Source organism: Aulonocara sp. 'chitande type north' Nkhata Bay, linkage group LG4 (assembly GCF_057382095.1).
Source record: "Aulonocara sp. 'chitande type north' Nkhata Bay isolate Kocher_YH1m ecotype deep benthic linkage group LG4, A_spYH_male_GT1.1, whole genome shotgun sequence".
Taxonomy (NCBI): domain Eukaryota; kingdom Metazoa; phylum Chordata; class Actinopteri; order Cichliformes; family Cichlidae; genus Aulonocara; species Aulonocara sp. 'chitande type north' Nkhata Bay.
In genome coordinates, this window is record NC_141347.1 from 4894079 (window position 1) to 4906880 (window position 12802).

Below are 12802 nucleotides of genomic sequence, written 5' to 3' on the forward strand. Positions count from 1 at the left end.
GTGTGTCGATCTGCCTCTCCTGGTATCCAGCTGAGCGTGAAGTATTCTTTGTAAGCTTTCCACAACTGCTCAGTGAAGCGCTCTACATCCATCGTGTCGTCTTCCATCAAAAGGGTCAACGTCCACCCTAAGTCAGCGCTGCGATCCACTTGCACGTACCACGGCCAGCACACGTAATCCCTGTTCGTGTAATATCTCGACCAAAACTGACACAGCTGAAACCCGTCCGTGCTCAGCGCACCCAGGTCTTCCACCTCCAAAAGCTTTATATACGGCAGTAACGTGTACAGTTTAGGCTTCTCGTCCGCGGTCATCTTGGTCGTCATTGAGTTCGAGAGCACGTGCCTTTTCATAATTTTTGTCTAGCCTGGGGCTGTAGAGTCTAGAGAGTTTGTCGATCTTAGAGTCGGGGAACGCCACCCTGGGATGGCGTACGGTGAGTCGATGAGTACCTGGCATTGTAACGACGGTATGCATGTAGTGCGATGTGTGTGACAGTGTCTACCCCACAGGAAACATAAACAACACATTTGAATCCGGCGGCGACACGGGAGAACGTACGCACCATCGGAATGCTACCCTTTGTGATTGTCGTTGTGTGCTGTCAACTGATCAACGCCACGGACGATCCCACTGTTGTCACGGCAGAGAGCGGACAAGGGGTTGTGATTCTACCGTGTCGATGTTCATACACGAGGACCATCATTGTGGGCGTAGAGTGGACGAGAACTGATCTGATGCGTGCTGAATATGTGCTTCTGTATCGTGACGACTGTTTTGTACCAGACGGCCAACACCCATCCTTCAAGGAGCGAGTGGATTTACAAGACAGAGGAATGAACGAGGGAGACCTGTCTTTGATTCTTCAGAATGTGACATTTGGTGATGCGGGAACGTACAGCTGTTCTGTTCTGACCACACGAAGATCTCGTACAAAGTGAGCCGTGGAAACTATTGGCATTTTCAAGCTGATAGTTGTCCCTAGAGATCACACAGGCGGCAAGCAGACCAGATATGTTAGACTAATAATTGGATTGAGCTTGGGTGTGATCGTTGTTCTCGTCACAGTTGCTATTGGACGTGTAATGCACCAAAGAAACAAGACTCTGTGTCCGCCACGAGAGGTTACGGTGGAATGACGGATAGCGTTTGAAATGTGTCAAGGTTTCAACAGAACACACCGTGTTAATTGAACCCGTTATGGTATTGTTGTGTATAGGTGTTTTGAACGTGAAATAACAATAAATGAAGGATGAATACACACACACACACACACACACACACACACACACACACACACACACACACACACACAGAGTGTCGTTTATTTTATTGCTTGCATTGTACACAGTTGATGTTCACGATCCATGTAATGGCAGTACGTGCTGCCATTGTAGAGCAAAGGCTTGTACAGTTTGAACGTTCTATCCCATGTCATCTCGCTCATCATCGAGCGCAAGGGTACATGCGTTCTCAGGCGTTCTCACGAAAAAGCACGTATTATCAAAGTACCCCTTCCAGCTACTCCTAGTTTATGCGCGGCTTACTGCGTCTCTCACGGCGAGCATGAAACATGGCAACAGTTATCTCCTTCATAGTTGTTTTGTCACTCACACTAAGCAGACACGTCGCTCTGTGTCAGCATAAGAATGACAAAGGTGGGTGTAAAAATGGCCTTGTTATCGCACAACAACACACCAAACAATGAATGCATTGCTGTCCATAGGAGTCTTTACGAGAATGCGAATGTCACCCGCAGGTTCTCCACCCCGTCCGCACGTCAGATTGATTCTCGTGGGCAAGACCGGGTCTGGCAAGAGCGCGTCTGGTAACACTATACTCGGCGATAGCAACGCTTTCGAGGAGGACATGTCACCCGAGTCCGTCACCGTTGGCTGTGCGAAGAAGGAGGTGGACAGAGACGGCGCCAAAGTCGCTGTGATCGACACTCCGGGGTTGTTTGACACAACCAAAACCCAATACGATGTGAAAAGCAAGATCGAGGAGTGTGTCGAACAGTCGGTACCCGGACCGCACGGATTCCTTTTGGTAATCAGTCTAAAGTCTAGGTTCACACAAGAGGAGCGGAGCAGCATAAAGTGGATTCGAGACAATTTCGGAGAAGACGCTTTCACGTACACCTTGGTCTTGTTTACACACGGTGACTCGCTAAAGGGTAAATCGGTGAGAGACTACGTGAAGGAAAGCAAAGAGCTACAAAGAGTGATAAACCAGTGTGGCGGAAGGTACCACACGCTGAGCAACACTCAGAGAGTAAACCAAACCCAAGTGGATACTCTGTTGAGTAAAATAGAGGACATGGTAGAATTCAACGGAGGTGAGCACTACAGCAACGATATGTACAAGGCAGCGCAGAAGAAACTCGAAAGAGACAGGGAGATTATTAAGACAAGGGAATGGTGTAGATTCTTCGGTCTTACGTCTCTGGGACTATTTGGAGCAGGAGCATGCTTGTCCTCTTACGTGCCTCCTGACATCTGACCCACGTTAAACTCATGGACTGAACATACACACACACAATGGACAACTGTACCCTCAAACACACAATAATAACATGGAGTGAACCACCACTCACAACCACTAGCACTTTATATAGCCTCTGTAGAAACTATCTACACCCTCACTTATCTTAACTGCACTACTGTATAGCTCTGTGTAAATAATCATTCTGTACATTCAATAATCTTTAATCCTACAACTGTTTACAACTTGCATAGTTCCCATTTCTGTATAGCTGTATATCCCAGATTTCTGTAAAGTTATTTATTTCATATTCTGTATAGTTTTTCATATTTATATCCTGTTCATAGCTTGTACTCACTACAGCCTGTACATACTTAGTTATAGAATATTCACAACATACTTCATACCGTGTACATTATAACATACCATAATAGACCCATTTCTGTAATATACTTACATATCTATACTATTGCTAATATATATTGTAATATACCTATATCACTAAAGCACTTCTGGATGGATGCAAAATGCATTTCGTTGCCCTGTACCTGTGCATGTGCAATGACAATAAAGTTGAATTCTATTCTATTCTATTCTATTCTATTCTATTCTAATGGGGATCGGTGGGGTGATTGGGTATTCTCAGTTTAATTGTTCTGTGGCCATGTTCAGTTAGGTGGGCCAGCTACATTAGATAGTTTGCCATCACACGCAAGATTGTTTTGACAGAACTGTTTATGAAGACAGTGTGCTGAGAGTCGGTGTTCTTCACCAAATGGATATACAAGATGTCGACCGATATTAGGAGTCTGTTTCTGTCCTTGTTGTGTGGATAATGTGGTATCTGTGCAGTACAATAAAGGTGGAAACATACTGTTATCGTGTGGTGTTTTACACTGTTTGTGTTGAAAACTCAATCGTACACTGAGCTGGGTTTGATTCCTTTATACACCAAATGTCAAATGAAAACCCCGTACACGATCACAGTGTACGTTTGTTTATTCACGAATACATCAGCATGTTGAGGTTACATATACAATTTTATATCACAAGTAAAATAGACTTATCGTGGTGGTGGCTTTTACAAAAATATACACACACTGCATGAAAAGAGCATGAAATATCCCCTTCTCCCCCCCCCCATCAGCAACGCCTTGTCACTATGTCCGGTACCTGCTCGGCTAAAAACTCATCTGGGTAGAGCTCAACGTTCTGAAGCTTGTGCTTTAGCAACTCGACAGCAGTCTGAGATATACCCTTTATGTGGAAAATCGGGGTTATGCGCACCCTCAGAGGGTACGGGTTCATCTTGAGCGTGCTCTCCCACTCGCTCTCTCGCCCGAGGTCGTCACCTCCTATCTGCACGTATTGAGACTGTCTAGATATAGACGACAGTGCTTTCTTCTGATACTCTGACAGCCCTTCCGTGTTACACCGTGACGTGCTACCACCAGCGCTAGCTCCTACACCAAAGCCAGAGACTTCGACTTTAGTTTGTAGGGTTACTGAAGTTTGGCTAGCTGGTATATAATGATGTGCTACGTGACCGCTAGCGACACAGCTATGTTAGCATAATATAAACAAGCTAACTTTTTTTCCACTCGATAAAAGTTAACGTGAGTGTTCTCGGTGGTCAGGAACAAATGTAATCGCATGGCAGGATGCTGTAAAAGGACCAAACTTCAGCCAGGAGAACAACTGAGATAATCCATCCACAATACGAGGTTAGTCATTCATATACTGCTGCATGGGCTGGGCTGTAGCTACATCCTAAGGTTTTAAAAACTGAGCTTAAATAAATGATTAGCGGTAATAAAAGCCGAGGGAGGTCAACAGTGATCACTGACTGTTTTAGGAGCTTTTTGAGATTAAATAGAAGAAAATACAAAACATTAAACATGTTAACAACACAAAAGCCATATTAAACGCAGACTACTTTAGGCCCGGAAGTAGGATTCGTCTCGTCATCACTGGACAACCGGATAGGAGTGAGCTAGTTCAGAGCTGCCCTCACCCTAAGAACCAGGAGCCAATGACTGGGCTGCTGCTGTCCTGACCTGAAGAGCTGGATGCAGGGACTAGCAAATCCGCCGCCTGCCTGGAAAGTGGAGCAGGGATCAACTGGGCCCTAGTCCCCCTCAACAGGGAAACAAATTTGCAGGTGAAAGCTGGACCACAGCTGCATTGAGAACAGGAACACAGTGAGGCAGAGGAGCAGGGTAAGCAAAAACAGGTTTTCCATCTTTTCCACCACGACAAACAGTTTTTAAGGTCTTTGTGGCTGACAAACTCTGGATTGACAGTCTTAACAGACTTTGACTCAACATGGATAAAAATCTTGAAATTTTCTGAAGTGAGATTATTGTTCTTTATTTGTTTGTGAGATTGGGATGAGCGTGAGAAAAACAGTCATTTTCACTCAATACTGCTGTTTGCTCAGCAGAGACGGAGGAACGACAGCGTGAGCACCGCTTCGACTGGGAAGAGGAAGCTGGCAAGCCAGGCAACTTGGCCTACAGAGCACAGTACGGTGGTGCCGAGGCTGGCGAGTGTGGGCATGGAGCAACCTCCCAACTCCCACTTGAATCGGCCGAAGATTGGATGCTGGTGGAGCAGCAGGTGGAGCAGAAATATGCTCTTGTAGTTGGGGTGAGCCATAGCTTCACCCTGAGCTTGTCTTCCAGCTGGGCAAAATCTGCCTGCTGTCACTGGTGCAGTTCGATGTCTGCTGGGTCCATTATGTGGTCGGATTGTACTGTCACGGTTTGTGAGGCAAACCATGTGGAAATGCGAGAGCGTGGACCCAAGTGCAGACAAAACTGAGATGTAGCCGGAGGTTAAACTGAAAGTGGGTGTTTATTTAGAGGCTGAACAAAAACACTACAAAGCAACAACGAAGGGGGAACTGAAAACACTAACAAAACCTAGACTGGGAAAAGCTAAACTAAAGAACATGAGGAACACAGAAAACATTAACAAAGCAGGAAACTAGGAATGAGGAACCTGAGACATGGAAACATCAGCAGCGGAAGCGCAGAGGATGATGAAGGAGTGAAGACGAGCTGTTGAAGACAAGGAGAGGTATGCAAATGAAACACCCGGAGTGATAAACAGGCAATCCGACAAGGCACAAAGGAAAGAACACATTATATGATGAGATGATGAGATGATGAGACAGCCTTTATTTGTCAGTTGCAGTTGTCCACAACCGAGATGACAGAACTTGCCGACCGTACATACAATACACAAACATCACATTGGGGCGACGGGTCAGGCTAGGTAGCAAGGGAAAAAAAACATTGAAATGTGTAACACAAAAGGATAATACAGGAATGCACCGATATCAACACACCATAACACAATAAAACACAGACAAGCAACATGGGAGAATATTCCAGTGTGTACAGCTGGATCTGAGACCACTGCAATCTTTGATCGCACCTCCAGCTGATCCGCTGGAAGGTAAGTATCGGAGGAGGTGTTGGATTCGGGGGAGAGAGGGTGATAGTGAGGGCTTATCAGTATCAGTGTACATGTTCCATGCATGTGTGTGTGTGTATCCTTTGTTCAGCTGAGAGAAAGTGTCACCATGCCCGGTTAAGTGAAGTTCAGTTGTCTCCAGTGGACCCAGGTGGCCCTAAAGAAAGGACAAAGAGCTCTGACAACAATCCTGTTATCATGGAAGAACTTTGGTTGTTCCAGTCAGCTTCGACCTCGGCAGGCCTTCTGCTGCTGCAGATAGTGGGATAGCTGCATGAGTGAAGATGGTGAATGTTTGGGTTTAGTGCGAACAACTGCATCCAATTTTTACAGTTGGTCTAATGTCCATCACTGGTCACCAATTCTCTCAATTCCTGTTCTTCTTCTCCAAGATCTTATCCATATTGCAGAGCCATGAGCTTCTCCAAGATCTTATCCAGCTCGGTCACTCAGGCACAGCTGGCTGCCGGCGGAGCTCACGGGCGCGTCACTGCAACCCCCCCTGGCTTCTGCTCCGCGGCTGCTGAGTGAGCCCTCATCTGGGACTCTCCTCAGCTCTTTCTGGGACAGTGGCGCGGCTGCCCCTCTGTTGGTCTTCCTTGGTCTCTTGTGCTCTGAGGGCCTCTGGATGTCTGGAGCCTGGATCTCCTCTTCACCTGCTTCATGCCCTGGAGGACGGGGCAGTGGCCCCCCCACACCCTCTAACAGATCATTACATGAAGGAACCTTTTAAAAACAAGCGCGTCCATGCTCACAGGTGTACACACGGGTGATCACACCCACAAACTACACCCTTTTTGGCTCCTACCTCAAAGCACACTGTGTGCTGTTGATCTTATGTGCTGCACAATAATGTTTAATATTTAGTATTTACTGTCATATTCACATAGATCATCGTGATGTTGTTTATTATATTGCTCTTTTTCTTTGCTTGTTTTCTCTTTTTTCTTTCTCAACAGGTGATCCAGGTGATTGATAGATGTATTTTTTGTCTGTTTGTTTTTGTTTTTTGACCTTTATCACCGTTCCTCTTCTCTGCTGTTTTTCTTTCCCTCTTTCTTTCTCCCTTTTCTCTTCCCCAGTCAAGTCTGTCCCGTGTGTAGCAAGTGAAAATAAAATAAAATAAACAATAAAAGCAAAGGTGAATCAAATAGACCATTACGGCAAAGCTGGGATGGTCCATTTGGTAAAGTAAGTCCGTTGGGCATCTTTCTTCGCCTTTAGACAATAATTCTGATGCAAAAGAGCCAAACGGGACAGGCAGAAAAAACCAAACAAGTGTTACGACCCAGTGATGTGTGTGTTGTGTTATGCCTCCCACGGGGGGGATGGCTGTGGGTATCTCTCCCCTTTTTCTCTCCTAGGAGGTGGAAACCTGGGCGTGGCTGCTGGGTATCCGGGTGGAGTCTCTGCCTGTCCTGTGTGGATCCTGTGTGGATAATTGATGGACCACCTCCGGTACTTAAGGACTTAACGACAGCCACCTGGAAGCCCTCCCCGAGCCTCCACCACTCGACCAAGAACCTGTGTGATGATCTATGTTAGTGCAGTGTAGAGTTTTGAGTGTATATCTGGTTGGGATGTCTACTTGGTTGTAAATAGTGTAAATAGTATATCTGGGTGGGATGGCTATTATGTTGTAAATAATTGTAAATAGATTGTCAAATAGTGATCACGGGTTGGTTCACCTGATATATCACTGTCACTGCCGCAGCCTAGTAGGCGTGAGAAGCCGTTTTCTTTTGTTGAACAAGTTTTCTCCTGTTTTCCGTTAGATAGTTAGGTAAGTGACTTGTCTTTTGTTTTGGCTTCTTTTTATTTTGGTGTAGGGAAGAGTAGGGATTGTTTTATAGGGAGTTTTGTTTATTGTTTTGGCATTGCTCACTGCCGAAGAAAATAAATGGCTGCTTAAATACTTGAAAAAGGTGTCGTTGTTGGGGTTTGTGCGTGGGTGGGAAGTGAGTGGGGCAAACTATTTGTTATGTTTATTTACTTGCCGGGACCAGAACGTAACACAAGAGATCTTATCCATATTGCATAGAAAACACAGTCTGAGTACTCACAGCCCTGCCCATCGTCTATCATGTCGGCCAGCTTTGTAGCATTTGAACAGCTGTAGCCGCTTATTGTTCCTCGATAAGCCAGGCCCGAGCCAGCTCCAATAAGCCAGAACTCTGTTATTGTGGTTCTGATTTGGTAGATTTCATTCAATGTCCTCCATTGAGAGTGTCACCAGACACACGGCGTAACGGACCATCGAGTATCCGGCAGCAAACGTCTCTGCAGGACAATCTGGCTCTCGCAAGCCTAGGAAGGTGTCAATTTCATTACGGGACCAGTTGATCAAATCCATAATTCTTTAGGATTTAGGGAACAAGACTGAGAAACTCTTTGAGGGTTAGAGTTAGACGAGACTAGACAAAGTCATAGAAGCAGCAGCAGGGAAGATAAGGGGGGAAGAGGGTGAAATATGCGTCCGCCTCCTCCAAGAGCCACAGAAGACAAAATTATACAAAAAAAATATACACACAAGGTAACAAGGGACATTCACAACAGGAGTGAGACACAGCCGAACCTAATAGACATGACGAGACAGCGACGAAGGTTTAATAATATTTTAACTGCTTTAAAGCAAGTCTAGTGATGTTTGTCCACACAAAGCAGTACTTTGGGCTGCATTCACTTTATTGTTGGAAAATGAAGCTGAAAGGGTGCAGCAAAGAAAATGCAGGCACACTGGCAGGTCTCTCGGGCACTTTACACAAAGGACAGCATTGCAAGTGAAAAAGTACTGCCTCTGAATATGTTTTGGGTCTTCGATTAAAGAAATATCATGTGTGAATTTAACCCCTATATTAAACTTATACCTCAGCTGCAATGAGACTCTTCAAGGACAAATTTAATCTAAAGAGCTGCTTTTACATGAACAGACTGATACAAAATACATTGCTTAGTTTTAGTTTTTTTAATAAATCATTTGACTCAAGACTTTTGCACAGTATTGTACATATTTTTAAGTAATAAATATCGTACCATGTGCATGTGGACATCTCTGATGTCCATCAGAGAGTCTTCATCTAGTGTTTTGAGATTAAATTTTACATATTTTACATGTTTTGCTTGTTATCTGTTGAAATATGAAAATGCTTTGTCATTGCACCTGACTATCTCCATAACGGGCGATCGTGGCTCAAGAGTTGGGAGTTCGCCTTGTAATTGGAAGGTTGCCGGTTCGAGCCCCGGCTTGGACAGTCTCGGTCGTTGTGTCCTTGGGCAAGACACTTCACCCGTTGCCTACTGGTGGTGGTCAGAGGGCCCGGTGGCGCCAGTGTCCGGCAGCCTCGCCTCTGTCAGTGCGCCCCAGGGTGGCTGTGGTTACAATGTAGCTTGCCATCACCAGTGTGTGAATGTGTGTGTGAATGGGTGGATGACTGGATATGTAAAGCGCTTTGGGGTCCTTAGGGACTAGAAAAGCGCTATATAAATACAGGCCATTTACCATTTATCTGCCAGCAGGTCACATTAAACATTAAACTGGATGATGAGTTTTCTACGAATCGGGAGGAGAAAAAAAGCAACTCTATCCTCTGTGTCACACACGTTACACCCGTGCTCAGTGATTGGTGGAAACATACATCTGTCACGAGCTCCTCCGTGGAGTATAAATACAGGGACCCGCGAGTGTGCCATTTCACACCAGGGGAGGAATCTTTGAGGAGTTGTTGCTTCAACAGTGTTTGAACGGAACTTCTTGACTTCATCCAACTTTATATTTCAACTACAGATAACTTCAACGTAAAGCTTTATTTTTGCACCGTTTTTGTTAATAAAAAGCACAAGAAACGCCAGCCGAAATGGAGTCCCAAGTGCGCCAGAACTACCACCGCGACTGCGAGGCCGCCATCAACCGGATGGTGAACATGGAGCTGCTTGCGTCTTACACCTACACTTCTATGGTGAGAACACAGAAAGAGTCCATCATCAAAGCAGACTCTTTTCTGAGGAATGTTTACTATTTTGAAATGACGGCACTGTGTGCTGTTTAAATGTAAAATCATTTTATTATGAATATTAAGGTTAAATGGCGCAGCTAGAACAGGGATGTAATTGTAGCACACTAAGATGTATTGTGTTAATGCAGCTTTTTAACAAATGACAGATTATTTTTTAACAGTGTTAGATATTGACTTGTGCTCTTAGGTGAAAGTTTAAAGGTCACAATGTGAAACTGAATCATGAAATTTCAACAGATGTTTTGACAGTTATATATTTTTCTCAGTTAATTGTATGTTTAATGGACAACAGACCTGGAGAGCATTTGCTGCTCCACTCATACTTGCAGCAACCCTGCACAGTGCAAGATTCTGTGTTGGTGGGTGTCAAGTTTGAATTGTTGAACTAGCAGCAGAGTGGGGTCTTAGTCTCTATTTCAGCAGTTACCTCGGTCTAAACCAGCTGAACTGTCCATCATGAATCATGTCTGTCTCCATAACTGTTTGTCACGATGCTGTATTTGCAGAAGAATTGGTGCTGTGTACTAATAACATGTGTCTGATTTGTCAGGCCTTCTACTTTGACCGTGATGATGTGGCCCTGCCAGGCTTCTCCCACTTCTTCAAGGAGAACAGCCATGAGGAGAGGGAGCACGCTGACAAGCTGCTGTCCTTCCAGAACAAGAGAGGAGGTCGCGTCTTACTCCAGGACATCAAGGTGTGTACAAACGGAACCAGTCCTGCTGTGACATACCTGACTGTGTCTCTAACACAGAAACTGGGATTAATGAGCAGTGTTATGACACTTGTTCTCTTGTTGTTAGCGTTAGTGTGTAATGTGTATACAGAGCTTAAAACAAGTGTTCAGTCTCTAACAGAATTGTTTGTTGTGCAGAAACCAGAGCGTGATGAGTGGGGCAGCGGGCTGGAGGCCATGCAGTGTGCTCTGCAGCTGGAGAAGAATGTCAACCAGGCTCTGCTGGACCTGCACAAGCTGGCTTCTCAGCATGATGACCCTCATGTAAGTGGGAGTTGGAGGGAAGAGTTTGGGGTTAAAGACTGAACTAGTTGATGCTGTGTATGTTTGACAAATCATCAAATGTTAACTGTAGTTTGTTTTCCCAGCTGTGTGACTTCCTGGAGAGCCACTACCTGGATGAGCAGGTGAAGTCCATCAAGAAGCTGGGTGACCACATCACTAACCTCACCCGCATGGATGCCCACAACAACAAGATGGCAGAGTACCTGTTTGACAAGCACACTCTGGGTGACAAGAGCTAAATGCTGAGACGTAGAAGTGAGCCTGGAGTCAGCATGTTAACAACACAGGCTTTGAAGTAAACTCACTTCTGCTCCAGCTGATTTCTTTCCTGATTTCCTCACTTTAAAGCTGGCATCAGTTCTTGTATGTTGTGGTGTTTTTGTGAAATGTCACATGGAGCGATGGATGTTATCAGGGTATGGCTCTGCTTCTAAGCTGTCTGACATTTGGAAATGTTTCTGATCTGTTCATCTGAATAAACATTTTGAGCTGGATCTTTGGTCTCTCTGCATCTGTGACTCATTTTACTGATTAGTTCAAGCAGTTGGTCTAAAGACTAAATAAATCACTGCTTCTTTACCTTGTCGACTTTGTCAGATTATGGCGTTGACAAAGGTCGTCTCAGGTGTGTGAGTTAATATTTGTACACATTGGGACCAAATACAAACAAGACCATATCAGATGTAAATGTTAATGGATATCTTTTGGTTTTCTCCCCAGTGAAGTCTCAACTTGACCTACTTTATCTGGTACACCTATTCAGCAGCCTAAGGCAAACAATCTCGTGTGTGTGTGTGTGTGTGTGTGTGTGTGTGTATATATCTTAACAGTGCGCTCTTTTCACTTGCATACAATTTGTGTTGTTCTTAAAGCACAATGACAAAGAATCTGATCCATGAAGCACCACACATCCCAAACAGCACAATTATATTGGTTCATGTAAACATCTTAATATAACAGCCAATAATTAACTTGAAAATATGGAATCACGTGGACATGTGATCCAATGTCTTGCTATAAATTTTTGGTGGGTTTATTTAATTTGGCACAAATCATTGCCTTGTTATTAACATTACTTTTGTAATGCACCATCGCCATCTACTGGAGACACTCCATACTGCAGAGTGAAATCATTTCCTTCTTTATAGCAAGTAAAATCTAAAATGAGCTAAAGGTGTTTTTTATTACACCCTGAAAAAAAACTTTATGTACCTTGTTGTGCCTTATTCAGTAATAACAAAACTAAACATTTTTTCAAATTATTTATTTTCAGGAACTAAATAAACTCAAAAAAAGATTTGTAGTCATTTTATTCACTTGTATTAATGTTATCTAGAAATAAAATCACATCACAAAGAAATCCTCTCTCACTCTTGAAAATCCAGGTATTTGCTCAGTTTTATACCCATGTTTTGGAAAGTATCCATGATTAAAATTCTGACTTTATGTTGTAAGGTAAAGAGCCTACGATAATACAGAGGAAACAGAGAACACCCAACAATCAAATGACCCCCTAAGAGCAAGCGCTTTGGCAATATTGGGAAGGAAAAACTCCCTTTTAACAGGAAGAAACCTCCATCAGAACCAGGCTATGGAGGAGTCGCCATTTGCCACGACTGGTTGGAGGTGACGGGAGGAAATCGGGACACGACACGCTATGGAAGAGAGCCAGATATTATACATAACTATTAATTAAATATCGAGAGATGTATAAACACATAGTGACTAAAAAGCTGACTGGAAGAAGAAACACTCAGTGCATCATGAGAGTACCCCAGCTGCCTAAACCTATTGCAACGTAACT

At 44.2% G+C, this 12802-nt stretch overlaps 2 protein-coding genes across 2 annotated transcripts; both read left to right on the forward strand.

The window, feature by feature from the left end:
- The first annotated feature begins 1740 nt into the window (after window positions 1-1740).
- LOC147331811 (GTPase IMAP family member 7-like) lies at window positions 1741-3160 on the forward strand. Its single transcript, XM_086290464.1, has 2 exons — window positions 1741-2485; window positions 3093-3160. Exons 1-2 carry the CDS (start codon window positions 1741-1743, stop codon window positions 3158-3160), a joined length of 813 nt encoding a protein of 270 aa, XP_086146590.1.
- A 6520-nt stretch (window positions 3161-9680) lies between these two features.
- Window positions 9681-11492, forward strand: LOC147331812 (ferritin, middle subunit-like). Its single transcript, XM_086290523.1, has 4 exons — window positions 9681-9920; window positions 10528-10674; window positions 10852-10977; window positions 11082-11492. The coding sequence occupies exons 1-4, from the start codon at window positions 9819-9821 to the stop codon at window positions 11235-11237; spliced, it is 531 nt and encodes a 176-aa protein (XP_086146649.1). The 5' UTR covers window positions 9681-9818; the 3' UTR covers window positions 11238-11492.
- Window positions 11493-12802: the final 1310 nt, after the last annotated feature.

What these genes read in the sequence shown, in the direction of transcription:
- LOC147331811 (XM_086290464.1), top strand. Translation starts at nt 1,741, where the DNA reads ATGCGAATGTCACCCGCAGGTTCTCCACCCCGTCCGCACGTCAGATTG. An exon ending in AGCATGCTTGTCCTCTTACG is followed by an intron (nt 2,486 to 3,092) that starts TGCCTCCTGACA and finishes TATTCTATTCTA; the next exon opens with TTCTAATGGGGATCGGTGGG.
- LOC147331812 (XM_086290523.1), top strand. Translation starts at nt 9,819, where the DNA reads ATGGAGTCCCAAGTGCGCCAGAACTACCACCGCGACTGCGAGGCCGCC. An exon ending in CTTACACCTACACTTCTATG is followed by an intron (nt 9,921 to 10,527) that starts GTGAGAACACAG and finishes CTGATTTGTCAG; the next exon opens with GCCTTCTACTTTGACCGTGA. An exon ending in TCTTACTCCAGGACATCAAG is followed by an intron (nt 10,675 to 10,851) that starts GTGTGTACAAAC and finishes TTTGTTGTGCAG; the next exon opens with AAACCAGAGCGTGATGAGTG.